This window comes from Thermobia domestica, chromosome 11 (genome assembly GCF_964235325.1).
Source record: "Thermobia domestica chromosome 11, izTheDome1.hap1.1, whole genome shotgun sequence".
NCBI lineage: Eukaryota > Metazoa > Arthropoda > Insecta > Zygentoma > Lepismatidae > Thermobia > Thermobia domestica.
Window position 1 is genome coordinate 191,511,598 of NC_137464.1, and position 20,757 is coordinate 191,532,354.

Consider the following 20,757-nt stretch of genomic DNA (forward strand, 5'->3'; position numbering starts at 1 on the left):
TTTATTTGAAGTAACTTTATTTCATGTTAGAAGTTTTAACTTTTTAAAGATTCCTTTGTGAACTTTAATAATGAAAGAATATTTATTAAACTGGTAAATTTAAGGACATCGAATTTGACATTTCTGATTCATAGTTAAAACTAATAGTTTAATTTGTTGTGTCTAACATTTATTTTATTTCTAAAGTTGATTTTAAAAATGCCATATTATTAATTAATAATTACAATTATTATTTAAGTGAACTGCACTTTTTTTTTTTTTTCAACTGGCCTTTATATAGATTTTTTTTAAAATAAAATCTCTGACATTGTGCATTCTAGTCAATGTTATGTATTATTTCTCTATGTTTGACAGTGATTTAAAAAAATGGTATTCGTTTGGTATATAATATTTGCCTCTTTTAATTGGTAACTAAACGATTTTGTTTCTTCTAAACCAATATCATTAAATTCAATAAATGTTTTCACTACACTGATTGGACCTTTCTAAACAATTAAAAATAAAATCGTGAGAAACCTGGTATTTGAAAGGAAACTCTTACTAGGTTACGATGAAGTTCCATATAAGGAGTCTGCCACACGTACCTGTTGTCAGTTTGCTGTCAGTCCTACCAGATAATTTTGTGTTCACTTAGCTTTTTACAGCAATTAATGACTCACGGAACATTGTGGAGAATAGTGACATTTTACTGAGTTGACTAGCTGGTAAGTTCCATTCTATTTTTAATGCGTGTATTATGTGGAAGCGTGTGTTGTCTACAAAACAAATCAAAATTTAATTATTAAGAGTTAAGTACGTTTCGTCACATCATCCAATGCTTATTATCTATTTTTCAGTTACCGGGATGCATGATATGGATGAGTATGTCCAGTCAGAACTTATTATGGCTGCTTTGAATATAGTGTCACAGATACTGAAAACCGGAGGATGTTTCGTAGCGAAAATTTTCAGAGGGAAAGATGTAAACCTCCTCTACACTCAACTTCAGCTATTCTTTAGTGAAGTTAGTATTGCGAAACCTAGAAGTTCCAGGAATTCGAGCTTAGGTAAGGCTATAGTGGTAGTTAATGTTGTCGTTGTAGTTAATGTTGTCATATATCAACACCAACTTTAATGTTTTAACCCATTGGTGTATTTCTTCTTCTTTGATCTGTTGTAAACTTTTCATTTTGCGGGTTTGTAGTTACTATAGTCCATAAAATGATTAATTCTATGGTTTAAGAAACTCAAAAGTTCCTTGAAATTCCGCCATTAAATTTTATATTTTGCCATGTAAATCCATCAAGATTGCTAGAATCCTTTCCTTTCAGTCCAATTATTTTTACCTCTTCTTTTAACCGTACTAACCCAAACTTTACACACTCCGTGCGGATTTCACATACAAGTAGAATGCGCCTTGTAACCAAGATGCACTCAATGACATATATGGACATCAGCAAAAATGGATATAATTCCCGTCAGGTTGTTCTATCCATCGCTTCGGAACAAGAAATTCAGGCATCTGTGCCGTTACAAGAAGTAGTTCTTTGTAAAGTATTGATAACTATACTCCAGTTAGTCAGTTCGCATGGAACTTATTTACAAAAGAATTTACAGAGTGTGTATACCAATTTTTGGTGGTGAACTAGACGTATTTTGAAGTTCTATATCATGGAACTTCTTGTGTTCACCTCATTGTTTGTCTGTGTTTACTCAATTATTTTTCTTGAGACTGTTATTGAAAACAGCCTTACAATATCACAAGAATTAAGCAAACGCAACTTCTTGATTTAACTTAATATCTATGGTTGAAGCAATAAACATGATTATTTATAATTCACTCGGAGTTTCATAACTTGATAGAATAGTAACAAAGGGAGACAGTAGAAATGAAGCTAGCACGGGCAGAAGTTCTCAGGGCTCCCAGTTGTCCTATTGTTCTATTTTTTCCTATGTTTTGCAATTTGTGTATATTTGTCCTTATTTTCTATATTTTAATCTTGTCCTTTATTTCCTATATTTTTCAGTGATTGAATTATTAAAAATACAATCCAAGGGCAGTTCGAGTGATACTTTCAATTCCTACATATTAGCAATATGCTAAATGTGTCTCAACAGGTTTTTTTTCTTCTTTTTCTGAGGGATAGTCACCAATCCTCACTATTAATTTTTTTTAATTTGCTTTTTCCTATCCTCCCATGTCCGCTCTTTTTTCTTTCATTGTTTCCTATGTGCTTATTCTTCCCCATTGAAGCTCAGCTTAAGAACCTTGCCATGCTCCAGTTTCTCGTAACGCAAGCTGTGTTAGCATTTTCTTTCAGCAGTATATGCAGCAGTATTGGCTAGGGATTGAGGTGTGTTAGTATTCACCAACATGTCCCACCGACTTCCAATATTGCTGTACATAATAATATGCAGGGTTTCCACGCGTCCTGGAAAACCTGGCAATAAAAATGTGTCGTGGAAACGCTCTGGAAAAGTCATGGAAAGCAGAAAAATGGTGAAAATCCTGGAAATGTCCTGGAAATTATTTATGAACTGGAAATGTCTAGAAATTTATGTTGTATAACAGTTGTTAGAAGTATATATATAATTTGCAGAGCTATGATGAATGAAATGCTGTTACATTATTTATTTCAGAGGGAAATACGTTGATCAAATAATTCAATGTTTAATTAGATTCAAATATTTCTTTACAGAGAAATAGGTTATCAGTCTTCCGTTAGAAAGATATGAAGTAATGAAAAATAAGGTCAAAATAAAGTTTATCTGTAAATAAAAGAACTAGAAGGATAGTAGGAAGGCAGAGAAACTGTTAATATATTTGCGTACATTAATTAAATTTACGTATTCAAAATTATGATGAATAACAACATGTAAAAAGTATTAAATGCCATGTTAATCCTATAAATAAGTTAACTATTTCTTTTTCTTATTTTGTATTAATCTAAATCTTGTTTCTAGTTGTCCATTGTGGTGAAGGATGGGCTTACGATACATTTATATTTTTTTCTGTGCTTCAGAGCATAATATTCTATTGTATAACCCAAACTGTTCTGTATTTTTTCAATGTCCTGCTGGGAGGCTTGAATCCTCCAAGTTTCAAAGCGTCTATCGAAGCGTAGTTGCAGATTTTACCGCCAAAGGTAGTCGTGATGAAGCATGGCGTTCAATAGTGAAAAGCGACCTTTGAGCTATGTGCATCGTAGAATTTGCTAAATGTGCATTTGTTGCGACAGTGCAGCCCAGAGTTCGTAATAAATTTCAGAAACAAGCAGAAACACCTACAACCAAAAGCATTCATGCATGGTACACCAAATTCAAGAAAACTGAAACGTATATGCAAGCCCCGGTCTCACTGTGACACATTCAAACGTGTACGGGAAAAACTGTGATACGATACTGACGTATGCTGCGTCAACAGAGGGTACACATCTCAAGCCCTGTAAGGTATAATCAAAACTTGGAGATGTCCTATGCCTGTCAATTGCTTTATTCTGCTATGTCTCCCTTTCTTATTATGCGATTGAGATGTGAAACTTCAGAACGAATTATGAATGACCGTTCGTTATCTACAACGATAACAAATTCACGAACAATATACATTGTCGCTTACTTCTTTCTCGACTGCATCTCTCATTTTTCTTTTACAATATACAAGGTATTAATTTCATCGTGCATAAAATTATACAATTTTAAACAGTCTTTTCTTCTTTTTTATACTTCATCCTAGTCCTGTTCAAACTTTCTGACTAGTTTTATAAGCTTTATACAGTCATCTCGTGGTCAAATTGTATCAGTGAAGTCTTATTTAATTTTCTGCTTGGAAACACTACAATAAGTGTTGAAGTGAATGAGGTATTCTTACTCCTAAGGACTTCCTCGTGGCTAAGCGGTTAACGTACTCACCTTTGGCGTGGGAGACCTTGGTCCAACTCTTGGCGGGAGCTCATATGGTTCAGATCACACATTAAGCTGTAGGTCCATGTCTCATACAGTCTCGCTGCTGAAAGGGACGCTAAACTAAAAATCAAATAAAATATTTTGCTCCTAAGCAGAAAGTTCCCATATACCGAATTCGTGCCTTTATGCCTAATAATTCAAAAGAAATTATTATATAAAAGTGAATGTTAGATTGGATCACGCAAAAACAACTGAAGTGATATATGGTATAAATATCAAATTAACCCTCTAAGAATCATATAATATTAAATTGATTGAAATTAATATCCTAAGGGAGGAAGCACGGCTCATAATTTATGTGAAAAATCGAATGAATACTGAACCAATAACACTGAACCAATTAAAATAATAAGCTTACATGATTATCAATCTGAGGCCTCTCAAGGATCTTGGGATATTAAGTTGATTAAAATGCATATATTAGGGGGGAGCCAGGGAATCAGAATTTATGCAAAAAATTGAGCGGTGATATGTAAAAATAATCGAAAACGACCGATGTTTTAGTGTCAGATTCTTAGTTTTCGGGATCGCTAGGATGAATAGTGACACTTCCGAGTCACTTAAGTCGAAATTCGTGCCTCATTCGCATAGGGGATGACAGATTGGCTTGAAAAGAAGTGACATTACGAATTTTATCACTATATTTTCATTGTAATGCATATCGTAAGGGGGAAAGGGTTCAAATATTTTCCATAAACTATTCTCTTCGTTCGAAGATGAAAGGGCGCTTTAGCTAGTATGTAAGAATACTAAAATTTCTTCTTCTGCGGAATAGTAATACAAGTATTCGTCTGTTATTATTGTATTTTCAGAAATATACAAATAATTATAATTATTTCTTCCGTACTATTCTTGTATGAAAATGTATGAATTAAAGTTAAATATAGCTTAAAAGTTCGATGTGGTAAAATAAAATCCCTAATTGATGGCCCGTCCAAATATCATCGCGGGCCGCAGTGGCTCAGTTGTAGAGCGTTCACCTCTGGTACTTGGAGTTCTTGGTTCGATCCCAGCTCAAGCCAAGTGAACTTTGTGATGGATAAACACTGTGTGCTTAGGTTTCCTCAGAGTTCTCCCGTTTCCTCCCACTTTCTTTATTCCATCATTGCATTCATTTCTCATTGTCACCATCTGTCTACCACCTCCATAACCGTAGCACGTAAAGCGTAAAGATTTCATTTCATTTTTTTTTTTTTTCAAATATCATCGCGATCCGCAAAGTAGTCCATGCATGAAAACAGTTTACAAACTCGCTTATACAGTAATCCCTTTCTCTTCACGCTCGGTGGCTCAGTGGTAGAGCGTTCACCTTCGGTGCTTGGGGTCCCTGGTTCGATCCCAGCTCGTGCCGTGTGGACTTTGTGGTGGACAAACACCGTGCTCGTGGGTTTTCTCGGGGTTCTCCTGTTTCCTCCCACTTTCTTCATTTCACCATTTCACTCATCTCTCATTATCACCGTCTCCTTTAGCCTAACCGGCATAACCGTGGGACGTAAAACTTACAGATTTCATTTTTTTCCTTTCTCTTCACATTGAATTAGTGCAAGTTAATGAGATATCTTTATTTTATGTAGAAGTATCTCCCATATTCCAAAATTTTTGCTTTTACTGTACATTCAGCGCTTGAAAAGAATTCCTCCTCCATCTGCTCCAACTTTATTGAATTCATGCAAGTGATCGACGTACTCATATTGTAATCAACCCCACGTACACTCATGTCCAAAATGATTGTCGCATATCTATAACTGTCTTCTTGTAAGAATATAATTTGATAGTGATTTTGCAGAGCACTTTTAATATTGATACCATATGTATAATCGGGAAATGTATATTTGTGGTAAATTTCATAGGAAAAGAATTATAAATACGATAATTAGAATAAGTAAAACAAAATGTTACTAAATGGACAAGAAAGTTTTATTTTCGTTTTATTGTTCTTATATACTACTCTTTTGGCATGAAATTTGCCACATACATGTCTTTGCCGATTATACGCATACTAACACTGTAAGAAATACCGGGCGAATACGTTATCAAATTATATTCCTACAACAACATATTTATAGACATGCTGAGTGTACTTGAAATTTTCTTCTATCTGCAGTGGTTTCCCACGAATTTCTGTTTGCTTGTCTTGTTCGTATTTGTTTCTTAAGATGATCAAGGCTTCATTTTTCTCTCAGTTTATGCAGAAGCCATTCTTCTGTACATTTACCCCAGATGTCATTGTGCTTCGGTATCTTCTCATAAAACTACATTGTTTGTGAACATAAACATGTTTCTGTTCCTGTTTTTTTCTTTTACTCCTCAATGACCTCCATATCGATGTTGAATACTGTAGAAGAAAAGAGGATCGAAGCAGCGGAGATGGGAGTCGGAAGATGGGAGAAGGAAAGATCGAATAAAGAAATTAAATCAGTAATGCTGCAAACCAATAGAGTTTCCAAGAAAGAGTGTAAAATTCTAAACTATGCTGTATGAATGTACAAAAAGAAGCATCTCCATATATTACTTTTTTTCAGAAGTTTTTAGCCGGGAAAATTGAACAATATTTCAAGATCCATATTTAAATGAAGAAATAATAGTTAGCCCCAACTACCTATTCTCAACTATAGCACGAATAAATTTTAATTACTGTATTTGGAAAAAGAAGTTTAAAAAATTAAGAACAGTAGAAATACGTAAATTATTGAGTGGTGAATCATATAGTGCCAACGAGTAGTTTTCAGTTTCATGGTTTGTAAAATGACTGGAATAATATTCAACAGAACTTAAGTATTGAAGTAAGTCTCAGTGTCAGCTGTACTGAAAGTACAATTTTATGCCACTGAATTATCATTTGTGAATTTTATAATTTAGTCATTTTATAATTTAATAACAAAAACATCGGTCAGTCACATGTTTCAAGAAATACAGCTCTTTTTGTGCGGGAAAATAGGCCAAGTATGTCTTTATATAATAATGAAAAATCTGTAAAGTTCCAGAAAGAGAGAAAAGTGGCTTGTTACTTTTCTTAAGAATATGTGCCGTATAGCTGCTGTTAGTAGATATTCAGAAAAGAGAGATTTATATTGTGACCTCTGCCAAGATATGGGATGCGTGAGGGGCAAATAATGCTCAAAAGCGATCGATGAATAGATAAAAAAAGAGCTAATTGTTAATATGCCATTTCGTGTTAATCGGATCTGCATAAGAAGAGAATGAAATTGCTTACATAAGGCATTAATGGGTAAACTTGTTTTTAGAAGGCCACAGAAAGAGAGAAAAAAAATTAGGCAGGCGAATATACGAGGCGCATCCAGGAAGTAACATTCCTAAAGGCCTAACAGAAACAAAACACAGTTGAATGGAAACATGTATTGCACCAGATACAGAATATGTTTAGCTGTTTTTCAACATATTCACCACTGGAATTCAGACATTCGTCATACCGTAGGACCAACTTGTCTGTACATGTGTCATAGAACTCGGCCGCCTGAGATTGGAACCACTGTTTGGCAACCTGCTTCGCCTCTTCGTCATTCTGGAAATGCTGATGCTGACCTGGTAGGAATCTCTTGAAGTGTAAGAGCAAATGGTAATCGCTCGGAGCGAGGTCCGGGCTACACGATGGATGATCCGTGCAGAGCGATTCTTGAACAACATGCACTCCGTGATAATGGTATGCAATAAGAAGCGGGAAATTGCGGGAACTGACCGCTGAATTCCGTTATTGTGAAGCGACGATTCTGCATGATGCATTCCCAAACAAGGTCAGTCGTCTGTGATGACGTTGGCCTCTCACTGTGCTCCTTATCATGCACATTTTGGCGTCCTGCTTCAAATTGCCTACACCAGCAACGCACCATCTGCTTGGTTATGACGTTAGGCCCATAGACCTGGCACAGCTGACGATGGATTTCAATCGGCGCTATATTCTATGCATTCAAACACTTTATCACTGCTCACGCTTCACATGTGGCGGGAGTTGGAATAGGAACGTCCATCTTCAACCACTGCCACGACACTACTGAGAGCACTAGGGAAGTTCCGCTGGCCCATGGGCCGTGCTAGGACCTTACTCTCTCACGTGCATGCAGTCGCTTCGCGCAGCATACGGTTTCCTAGCTATGAGATGCATTGGAAAGTTACTTTCTGGATGCGCCTCGTAATTTATTAAAAACAACGATAGTACACTTTTCAAAATTCTTGTAATACTGAGCCCTATTAAAGTTTGAAGTTTCTCATAATCTGGTTCGAACTGGGTTGCACTTATTCTCAGAAGTGAAGTTAAATGCTCATATGTCTGTTTCTAATACAACTCATTCGAAGTAATTCTATTCTTCATTTAGTTCATCAGATTAGGAATCATATTCGCAGGCCGGATAGAATGTTCCAGGGTGCCGCATTTGGCTCTTAGTTTTCCATCACTAATGTAAAACAAAAGAATAACAAGCAAACAGAGCATAGTAACATACATGATAAAACAATGTTAAAATAGGGAGATAAAATATGAAGTTCCACAGGTTATAGGAAGCAATCTAGTGCTATAAGGGAATACAAATAATAATAATAATAATAATAAATCCTGTAATAAGGAGTAAATGTTTTTCGTATTAAAGTACCGTAATTGCGGGCTACTTGGACCCTTAAGGGGCTACTTGGACCCATACCAAAAACTCGTTTAAAATCCCATATGCAATGCAATAATGAGTGAGTTCAGAGTTAGATCCGTTCGATGGGATCAAAATGCAGGTGTACATACATTGAAACTAGTTCTGTGGTAGGCTACGATTGAGCAGCATTGGTGAGAAAGGTCGTTGACGAAAACAGTGTATTTATTGACCGCCAAACTTTTATGTGTGGACACTATTTACAAGGAAGTGGAACCAGTGCTAAGTAAACATATAAGTAGTTACATATAGGTTAATGAAACTGACATGGTAAACTTTCTCATATACAATAAGATGTGTGCGTAATTAGATTATACAGTATATGAAGTGTGTACATATGACCTGGAAAACATGGATATTTTGTCCCACATCTTTTGTTATCTTTATCCCACCGCATCCTTTGTTATCTTTATCAATGAAAAATAAAAGTCTGTTGTCACGTGTCACACAAGTAAGGACTTTTCATTGTTTCCTTAAGGATACCGGTACAAAATGGTACATCAATATAAAAGATTGCCTGCAGGTCGAAAATATGCTGATTTTTCATAACAGCTTGAAGAATATTTACCAGCAATTCAGTCGGGGAAAATGTCGCGAAAAGAAACAGAAGCTCACTTCAAGATAAGTCGTTCCATCATAGAAAGATGATTAAAGAACAGGTCAAGGCAGAATCCGGGTCATCTGAAAGTGTTCACTGAAGAAGAAGAATAGCCTTCGCTAGTCATCTTGATAAAGTTTGTGATTTCGGATTCCTCGTTAATTAACTTGATTTTATATTTATTGTGAAGTCCTATTTTGCCATGCATGGGAGAACTGTCATTGCTTTCTAAGACAATCTTCCCAGTCGAGATTGAGTGAAGTTATTTTAGAAAATGCACCTCCAGTCAACGACTAGATTCGCTGCTAATATAGATAGGGCTCGTGCAGCTGCAGAAGAAAACGTAATCAGCTATTCCAATCATTATATTTGATAGTACCTCTTAACATGTTCTCTTTGTGGTTTGCAGTAAATAAAAAGTGTTGTTCTTGGAACACCTACGTCCTACTTAGTCTCAGAGCAGATTTCAATGGTTTTCTGTAGGAAAATATGGGGGTGGGTTCAAGTAGCCCGAACGCGAGTCTTACTTGGACCCATTTTTTACAATAATCGCCTGTGCTTTGTTTTCAATATATGTAACTAAAACTGTCCTCGATATGTGCAATAAAGCCTGTAGTTCCACTTAATATGGGTTATGACAATAACTTTCGAGTTTTCGTGGATGAAAATAGGCCGAAAGAACGAATTTGTTGCAAAATTGGGTCCAAGTAGCCCGCATTTACGGTATTTATTTTATTGTGCCTATATATTTATCATGTGAAAATCCAAAGATTAATCAATACATGAATTTAGGGATGTTAAGATCATCCACCGAACTACTACTTCAATAGAAAGGTATATGTATGAATTATATTAGGAAAAAAGATCTAAACTAAATTTAGATGAAGGGAAAGGAGGGATGGGTAAGGTCTGAGATATTTTAATCAACGGTTTTGCTTTAAAAAAAAAAGTTACCTTGCCATTCTGAGAAAACAAATGCGCAAAGGTGTTCTTTCTCAAAGCAGCAGCTGGATATGGGAAAATGTAAAGTACAACATTTACTGAGCGTATGTCCTGTAACTGTATACTGATCAATGAATGCTCATAGTTTTTCCCTTTTTCAGTTATATTTCGTAATTTTGTGATAGACGATGGGACCAGACGGTTCCTGAAAATTTTTACATAAACATACAGGTACACGGTTTTATATTAAGTTAATATTAATATGCTAGACTTTCTCGTATTATTGGGTCGATGCATAAATTCGTGCAGTTCTTATATTTTATAGTTTATTTTTCATTCTGCTGTTCTGTTAATTCAAATACAAATACAACATAGACATAACATTAACATATTCTGTGAGTGTAACAATACTTGCATACACATTCAAAAACTTGCGCCATTTCCCGCGTTGTTTGACGAGGATTCTCATGAAGCAACTCATTCAAACGATTTTCGTCAAAATCTGAAGATCATCAGACGAGTAAAATCGTCATGCTCCAAACCATTTCTGTGCTGTTCTTTCAGCAATTGCTTCATTTCCGTACACTGCACAAATTGTTCTCGCAGCTTCTGCTCCACTGGATCCTTGGTTAAACTCGAAGAGTAAAATGTGACGGAAATGATCACTTTTCTCAACTTGACATTCCATATTAGTTTGTCTGAAATGTATACAATAATACGTTCACAATCAAGAAAATTGTGTTTCACAACACACAAACTCCAAACTACGGCAAAACAACGGAATAACGATAAACAATCGCTTGACGCCGCATTGTTGCCAACCCAAAAAGAAACTGCACAAACTTATGCATCGACCCAATACATGTTATTATTCATAGTTGGCATTGTATAGCTAGCAGCTGCAAGAATAAAAATAATAAAAAAAAAAAAAAAACACCATTTATTAACTTGGTATGTTCCTATATTCAATGTAATATTATTTTTCTCGACTGCAAGATAAAACAAGAAATCAAACTGATAAGGTGTATGTCTTTCTGACAATAATGAGGTTGAAGTTAAGGAACTAGAACAATAGATAGGGAAATTGGTTGCATAACTTAACTTTGCAGTCAAATAAGGAATGTCATTTCGAAAATCAGTCAAGTTAGCCTTTCTGGATGAAACCTAGAATTCACGAATACCTACGTTGTAAAGTCTGTTAATTGCAGAATTCACTGCAGGAAGATGAAGTTTGTAATTGACTAAAGTAGTAATTTTAAAAAAATCAAAATATCCTTTTTTCATATGGCTTTCTATAAAAAAAAAAAAAATCACTTCCAATTATTTTTTATCTTTACTTCTCCGTATAAAGCAGTGAAAAGTCCTATTACACCTGTAGTGTTCAACCTAAAATTGTCTCCCTACAGGAGAGTTCTAAAAAAAATAATGAATAGTTGGTGGCTAATTGAATTTGTAAGTGTATCTTGTCCTTGTTCTTTTACAGAATCGTTTGTAGTATGTAAAAATTACACGCCGTATGAAGTTCACAGAGCTGCAATGAAGGAAGGTCTACATTGCGACTGTGCCAAAGACGATGAGACCATTAGCCGAGTAGTTCTCCCCTTTTTGTCATGTGGCGATCTAAGTGGTTTCGACCCAGACACAAGTTATCCTTTAGAGGTGAGTGGTTATTATTATTATTATTATTATTATTATTATTATTATTATTATTATTACAGATACAGTTTCACAAACATTCCTCAAATCTATAATCTTTATATGTTTTTTTTCAGTCACCGAATATGCAATTTTTTCGTGTCTACCACTCATGAGAAATTTCCGTTAGATTTTCTATGAAGTAAGACCTGTCGCATTAATTAATTGAAATACCTGTGACTTTAGTTGCCTTATTATTGTGCGCGGCAGCTGAATTTGCGTTCGTCCGTGAGCGCTGCTCTCATATGGACCAACCTGTCCACGACGCGGCTGCTTGGTAAAGTAAAAGTGATATGCATCCAAGTAAATTCAGTATTCATACTATGATTGAGGACTGTAAGCTGTAGGGAATATTTTCTTCAGGATACTGGTGATGATTTAGCTTCATTATTTTTATACTATGACAGTTATTTTACGTAATTTCTTATTGTGGATACTTCATTATCAAAGTTCATTAGTCCACACCCGAGCATTAGTTGTTCACATCTCTCAGCAACTAAAGTTGGCGGTAGCGTTCCATCAGTTGGAGATTTGGATTTAAAATTTCGGACAAAAGATACAGGATCACTGTATTATATAGTTCACGGGTCTATATAAGCATGGTGTTGTAAGAGATATTAAACATTATATGTATAAAACCTGAGTCAACGAGGGAGAATCAAATGAAAACCGCAATTAATTTTTCCCACTGTTTTACTACAGGAAGAACGTTTGCTGTACATTATTTTTCTACATAGAGCTCTTCGTGGCTAAGCGGTTAGCGTACGCGTCTTTGGCGTGGGAGGCCCGGGTTCGATTCCCGGCGGGAGCTCATGTGGTTCGGATTCCACGTTAATCAGTAGGTCCACGTCTCATATAGTCTCGCTGCTGAACGGGACGTTAAACTCAAAATCAACTCAACATTATTTTTCTACATAGTCTCTTCCTAGTTCTTGGCACTTATGCCACTTGTGCACCTTCCGATGGGACGTCTTTATCAGACTCGAACTTCTGCCCTCCAAAGTGCTTCTTTAATGTATCAAAGATGTGGAAATCTGATGGTGCCAAATCTGGCGAGTATAGTGGATGTGAGAGGCACTTGAAGAGTAGGTTATCGGTGGTTTTCATGATTGCATGAGCAGAATGAGGACGGGCGTTATTAAGTTGAAGCAGAACACCTACACTCAGCAATCCCCTTCGCTTTGTGCGTACTGCTTGCTTCAAATTATTCTTAAGAGGTCGGTTTAGGTAGCATTAGTCACTGCGGTACGTGGGAGCATGTAGTGTTTCACAATAGGGCCATTCTTATTCCAGAATAAAGTTAGCATGACTTTCCCTGCAGAGGGCTGGCTGCAAAACTTCTTTGTTTCGACGAAGAAGAATGTCACCATTCTTTGCTTGCACGTTTCGCCTCCGGTTGAAAATAGTGCACTCAACTTTCATCCCCGGTGACAGTGCGAGCTAGAAAATCCTCACCCTTCTCTTCATAAGACTTCAGCGCCTCTTGACATATGTCAACCCGACGTTCTTTCAGTTCCTGCGTCATCTGTCGAGGAACCCACCTGGCGGACACTTTTCTTTAGCGAAGGTCGTCATGTACTATGTGTTGTACTGAACCGAAGCTAATATTCAGCAAGGAAGCTATTTAAGCCAGATTGATACGCCAGTTTTCTTGAATAAGCCGACCTGCTGGGGCTATGGATTCGTCTATCACTACTCGATGAGTTTGGCCCAGACGAGGAGCATCAGTCAGCAAAGTTGTACCTTCTGTGAATTTCTAGCACCACTCGTAGACTTGCCACTGTGACAGACAGGCATCCCCATATTTCTTCGTTATTATTCGATTAATATCAGCCGATTTCACACCTTCACTCCATAAAAATTGAATAACTCCACGCTGTTCTTCCTTGGTGCAACTGCGTAGTGATGCCAGCATATTGAATCAGCTATTACTCAGCTGAAACCATTTACCGGCACTGCTTCGTAGTGCTCGGAGAGACGTCAAGGATTGTGTCTGCATATTTCAAATGCCTAGAAAAAAAATGATTTTAATGGCACTTCTGCGGTTTTCATTTGATTGACTGTAACGGCGGTGGGGGCCGCGGAGGCTCAGTGGTAGAACGTAACCTCTTACGCGTGAGGTTCCTGGCTCAATCGGTGCTTACCTCAAGTGGGCTTTGTGGTGGTCAAGCATCATGTGCGTGGGTTTTCTCAAGAGTTGTCCCGCTTTCTTCAATTTTCTTCCTTGCGCCAACCCATTTATTCGTATCATCATTGCCTCCTTTATTCTACAGGACATAACCATGGGACATAAAACTAAAATCCGAAAGATATAAGAGCAATTCTCAAGCTATGTATGCAGCGCTGTGCAACTGATGTATAAGGCCACCACGAAATATTCAATGATATATTTATGCGTCGCACCACTAATTCTTTTACATGAATTGATTGTGGATTTGAAATAAAATTAAATGTAATGTTTAGTTTACTGTCCCACAGTTATGCCCTGTAAACTGAGGAAACGAATGACAGTTGCAACTGAATAATTATAGGGTAATTAGGGAAATGAAGAAAAATGCTCATCACACAGCTTCTTGTAAATAAATGGTTACAACAAATTAAGTAATTTATGTAGCTTAAGGTCCAACAATTATGTCGTGTATACTAAGGGAGACGGTGATTATGACAATAACGAAATAGTGGAAAGTGGGAGAAACGGAAGAATCCTGAAAAAGCCCACACATTTGGTGTTTGTTCATCACTAAACCCAGTTGACGCGAGCTGGGATCGAACCAGGGACCCCATGCAGCAGAAATGAATGTTTTACCACTGAGCTACTATTATCCCGCTCAATTTCGTATCTATAAATGTAGTTATACGTAAATCCCCCTTTTTTTCTGAAGATTCTACATGTAACATGAATACATTTCGTAAATAAGTACATAATTTTCCTTTTATATTAAATATTAAAAACAGACAATTAGTTCACGAGGAGCTTAATATTTGTAGAATATTTAGTTCTAGTAATCATGCTAAGAAGTAAATATCATTTTCAGCGTGCAAGCACTTCGAATATTCATGTTTGATTGTAATATTTCTTGTTTTAATTTCAGCATGCAATGCGTGAAGTGTCGGTTGCTGATACTTCTAGTGCTGTTAGTAAGAAAGAAGATAGTTCCTAGAAAAATATGGTAAGTGATTTATGCGTTATTGTTATTCAAATACTTGAAATTTTAAAAAGAAAGAAAAAAAAGGAACTCTACAGTTAAATAAATATATTCCACCAGGATTCCCACAAATTTTTGTAAACTGTTTATCCATTATATTCCCTGACAAAAGTTTGTTTAATTTTTCCTTTTTCGTAACCTTATTAGTTTAGTTAGACACCGAAACTAAAGGTAGAGCACTAACTTCCCATAAAATGGGTTAGACTAGGAAACATGTGTGTCACCATATATACATATATATATATATATATAACGTACAGGAAAGTATATTCTTTGAAACTAAAAAAGAATAATCAAAATCGGTACATCTGTATTGAAGTTAGCGTGCATATGAACACAATGAAGTCGGATAATTACGATATTGACACTATTAAGCTGAAGAGTTTCATGATCTTGGCTCCGTTGACTCCAAGTCAACAAAAGTGGTGCACTTAGGCGTGACCATATACACAATTATGATATGAATAGCGTTGTCAGCCATTGAAAGGTTTCGTGGTCTAGCTCCGAAGACTATTGTTAAATTCTCATGAAATTTATGTGGAACTACCGGAAAATACTCTTTCAAAAATAAATATAATCGGTGCACCTTTGTCGAAGAATTATGCTTGAATATACACATAACATACATATAAACATATTGAATTGATAACCTCGTCTCTTTTTAAAGCCGATGAAAAAGATGTATATATTTTAGCTCAGGTCAGAGACGCCAACTGTCTACATTAAGGAATTTAAGGTGCTGCAGCGCAACTGATTTCATAGTTAGGAACCTAGCCATAAATCATGTCACAATACACCTTGATATAACATAATGCATTTGTAATCTACTATTCTATATTCTTGCGTTGATTGATCTCTAAATCCCAAATAACCTTATTACTTCAAAATTGACTTTATTATCAAGAACGACTACTTTGTTTCCCTGAAAGTTTTCTATTATTTCTGTGACATTAAAACACTTTTCAATAATTTCCCTGACAAAAATCAAATTTCCTGATATCCCCTAATTTTTCAGGTATGCGGATAATCCTGTACTGTACTGAAGCTTTGGTATTATTGAAACTTTCAGGAGATAATATGTCTCATAAAAGCGATGTCATAATGGCGAAATCACACCACAGTTTAATAATATATACATTCAATTATAGCTGTATGTTCCAAGTTATATTTTCTGAATAAAAATTCGTCTATCCGTCTCCAAAGTCTAAGTTAAGAATTTGCGTTATCGTTCACTTTCTTGTTCTGCCCAAGGTAGTCAGCTCTGTATCTTTGCTTTTAACAGCACAGGGCAGGTTTTGTCGAAAAATTTATCAAAAATAGGATTTAAATTTATTTGGAATAATTCTTTTCAACTCCACAAATGACAGTGATGTACTTTTAATCTTTAGTAAACATGTAAGCTTGAAATGTAAGGTAAAAGCATAAAGTTATAGTTTGATTTGTATTTACGTCCTACATCAGCAACGAAGGTATGTAAGACGAGACCTACGTTTAAAATGAGAATTGTCAACTGTAGTGCGTTCGATCCGGCACCGGATGAATTAACAGTACACACTTTGGCCATTAAATTAAGATGATTTAAACACTAAAAAAAGAAAAAAGTATAGGAGAATTGGTGACTGTGACAGTTGAGTATGCATTGTGGTTTTAGAGTTCCAGTTTATTAACATATTCAAGTTTCAATGTCAAATTCAAGTCTTTCTGCGTCAGCGTACCTGTTCAGAATGTAATGATAATTCTGATATGTTAGGGGATACACGGTGTTCAGTGATAGAGCACTTACCTCTAATGCGTAAGTTCCCTGGTTCGATCTCCGGCCAAGTAAGTTTGTGGTGGACAGCATCATGTCTGTGGGTTTTTTAGGGTACTCCCGATTTTCCCACATTCTTATTGTACCAACTTTTCCATCATTCACTTTGCTTAATTATTCGTCTTCCTTAGCCTAACGGGCATAATTATTGAATGTTGAACTGAAAGATTTCATTTCTTATTCTGATGTGTAGAGTATCCAAGGCCTATCTAGGGAGGATCTTGCGAGAGGAACCCTACAAAAGTATCTGAAATTTACTCAGTATAAAATTGCGTTTTAAGTCGGTTCCAAGTTTTTAAATTAAAAAAAATAATAAGATACATCCCTTCGGAATTTATTTTGTGAGTTTGGCCTTAATAGCTTCAAATAAAATGCTTAATTTTCAACTTGTAGTAGATATATGGTTATTGCGAAGACAGTATTTATGCATGAGTTATAAAGTATCAAAATATAATACATAGGCTGTCGAGAAAAGCTTTTGTATTGTAAACATTTTATCCTATGCTCAGTTTCATAGGATAAATACTCATTTTCAAGATACGCACTAACAGCGTCCATTTTTCGTCATCAGTTACGAAGTGTTTTAAATAGGGAACACTTTGTTCTATGTCCAAGGATGAATTGGAAATCGCCCGTCTCTGTGCTTTGTTTTCTGAAACTTCATGTGGTATCCATATATCCTATTTATTAACTTTGCCAAGTTTCTATAAGTTCTCTTGGACAGTTGACCATGATGAATTTACTGTATTTGGTAATTGTTGCATGGTTTGTTTTGGATATGCTTTATCGAGATTCTTCAGAGCATCGTCATCTAGCTTTTGAGGACAATCCGTGTAATTAACATTTTTGACTGCAAATCTAAACTATCACTGTCCGTGGGTATTCTCGGGTTACTCCTGTTTCCTCTTACAATCTCATTCCATCATCATTCACTTGCCGTAATCATCCGTTTTCCTTAGCTTAACAGGCATAATCTTGGAACGTTGAACCGAAAGATTTCATTTCGTTTCAGATAAATCATCCCTAGCATTTGTTAAGTTTCAATATGTCTCCAAATCGTTGTGCAGATGATTTTGATAGCCTCCGAATCATTTTTTTTTCTTTCTTTAAACAAAATGCTGTTTTCCTGATATGAACACTGGGAATTCTGCAACACATGTGTTTGTGACAACGTCTTCCTTCATATTTGCGATTTCAGCATGGATTTGAAACTGAAACAGAGAGCAAACATCAAATTTGCGTGAATTCTGGCAATCTAGAGCTGGGACACATAACGAAATGTGGTCATGAGTCGGGCGAGGTTCTCCGAGTTATGGGCTATTGAAAAGGGATAAAACTTTGCTTGAAGACGCCAAGAGATCAGGGCGACTGTCCTTGACTTGGGTGCCCGAAACTGGAATTCGGTAGCTTGTGTATGATTATCGGAGACATTGCTGGAATCGTTAATACGTCACACAGAGCAGTGTAGACAATTCAAATGTAATTTTAATGTGCATCGCGTTGGTGCAAAATTTGTACCTTATTTCTGACTACCGAGTAGAAGAAGCACTATGCTACAGTCTTTCAAAAGCTTCGTTATTCCTTACATGAAACATCCTTCAAACCGAGACATTTGGAATGGAAGTTAATTTTATTGGCCCTGTCCAGAGAAGAAACGACTGTCTTCGCAGTGGAAGGATCCAGGATTCCAAGACAGAACTGACAGATAGATAGAACTGAACCGCGACCAAGAGGATGCTTATTGTTTATCCTTGACATTTGAAGAATTTTCGCATAAATTTCCCCCTAGAGACCAGACTGTGAACGTCGAATGCTATTGCAGTGTTATTTGCCGTCTATTGGAGGACATTCAGCGAAAATGACTTATGCTATAATTTACATGCAATTGTGTGCCTCATAACATCTCTCACAGATCTCTTGTAACGCGTGAGTCTCACCCATCACAGAGTCATCACACTTCTGTATCCGCTTAAATTACCAGAGCCACAGCTTTGACACCTTGAAGGGGATTCAGGAGAAACCGCGGAAGTTCCTAAGCTGTGCTTTGAAAACATGATTTCTAATCCTCATTCATCGGTGGAACTTGTATCTTCGTGTAAACTCGTACACACTTTCGTTTTTCTTTCATCTTCTCAGTGCTACTACAAACATGCATACTATCCCATAATGCAACTGTTTCACAGAACTTATTTTAACGAACACCTAAGTTTATTCTTACCAAACTGCAATAATGCCACAATTTTTATTATTATTATAAAATAGACACATCTTAAATGACCAAACGCTAGTAAAATACTTTGAAAGCAGCAGGTTGTCTCTCTAGTTCAAAACATTCATAGATTATGTCATAAACGTTCATAGATTCAGAATCACATATATATCTGTAATATATCTGTTTTGATGGGTTGTTAAGAAACTACGAAAAAAATAACAGCAGAAAGTAAATCATATGTTTTGACTTCAAACACTTTAACATTATAATATTAATATAAGCAATATTCTAAGAAACCTCAAGTGATGTATATCTAACTGGTACGAAATTGTAAGAAAGGGAGTAAATGTTTTCTTACCTGTATTCTTGATATTCTTGTAACTGTATTTAATTGATAGTCTTGCTATAGTACTATATTTGGTTGATCGCGGTTCCTAGCACCCCAAATAAACTGTAACTTACTATTATTAGTGAGTCATAGAAGAAGAAAAAGAAAATGAAATTATATTTCTAGCTTTACGTCTCACGCTTATGCTCTTTAGGCTAAAAGAGACGGGTAATTAATAAGAGTGAATAGTTGTGAAATAAGTGGTGGAGTGAGAATGTGGGAGAACATTTAGAGAAGCCACGGAGATGGTGTTGTCCACCATAAACTCACGTTACCGGTGATCGAACCAGGGACTACTCGCACCAGAAGTGAACGCTTTACTGCTGAGCCATCGTGTTTCCGTAAGAAGAAAAATGATCACTTTATAACTACATAATTATTTTTCTTTTTCAGGTCGAACGTTAAATCTAAAGATGATCGCACATTCTGAAGAAGAGAATTCATTAAAATTAATTTACCTTAAGGGCAAGCGTGAAGACTGGATAATCGTAAATGAAAATGAACTTCAACAATAAATGAAGAGGAAACAGTGTTATGGAAATTTTTATTAGATTAAATTTTTAAATCATGATTGTTCTCCGAACCGAACGAGTTTTTAAAAAATAATATTTTTACTGAGTCCCCACAGTTTTAGTTAAAAAATGCCATATTTTTCATAAGTTAGAGAAGTTTTACTCTCACTGCTGATTTGAATTATGAACAAGATTTATTTTTTCATTCGATTTGCTGGAAATAGAGGTACTTATATTGTCATCTGTTTACAATGTTGTTTGCGATTTTTGTGCATGATGTGATGATGGAGTGATAATTTGTAAAAATGTATTTTAAACAAGTATCAAGTACTTGAAGATTCGCAAGATATGTCTTGTTTCATAGAACAGAACTGTGAAGTGAACAACATCAAACTTTATCGAGTGTTTATATTTTATATAAGTTCGCTCAGAGCTTTGAAGCTTGTATTTTGTATATAAGAAATTATTATATTCATTTTACTTAACTTTTTCTATGTCATTTTTACTTTATTTTAATCTCTAGCTGTTCTTAAATTTTCGATATCATAAGTCTCTAGCAAATATAATTTCTACATGCTTTTCATCCTTTAGCTGGTCAATCATTCTTAATGCTAAAACTTTATACCTTAAGTATGTTACAGTTAATTCGCATTGATAAGTTCTTATCTATCGGTATCCTTTGGCGAAAACACTATAATCTTAACATTAAATTAGTAATCGCGTGTTTTCTTCCGTTATGTGATTAACTATTACATTTTTAATATATGTTGAACACAATGACCCCATGAATATGTATTATT

At 35.7% G+C, this 20,757-nt stretch overlaps 1 protein-coding gene across 1 annotated transcript in view; it reads left to right on the forward strand.

Annotated features, from left to right (window-relative positions):
- The window catches only part of LOC145664622 (tRNA (cytidine(32)/guanosine(34)-2'-O)-methyltransferase-like), a 44,321-nt gene extending 23,879 nt beyond the window's left edge, over positions 1–20,442 (forward strand). The window contains exons 4-7 of the mRNA XM_081731444.1: positions 837–1,046; positions 11,618–11,793; positions 14,922–14,999; positions 19,839–20,442. Of these exons, the coding sequence (XP_081587570.1) occupies positions 837–1,046; positions 11,618–11,793; positions 14,922–14,990 (455 nt within the window). The 3' untranslated portion in view covers positions 14,991–14,999; positions 19,839–20,442. The remainder of the gene's footprint in view (positions 1–836; positions 1,047–11,617; positions 11,794–14,921; positions 15,000–19,838) is intronic.
- The last annotated feature ends 315 nt before the right edge of the window (positions 20,443–20,757 follow it).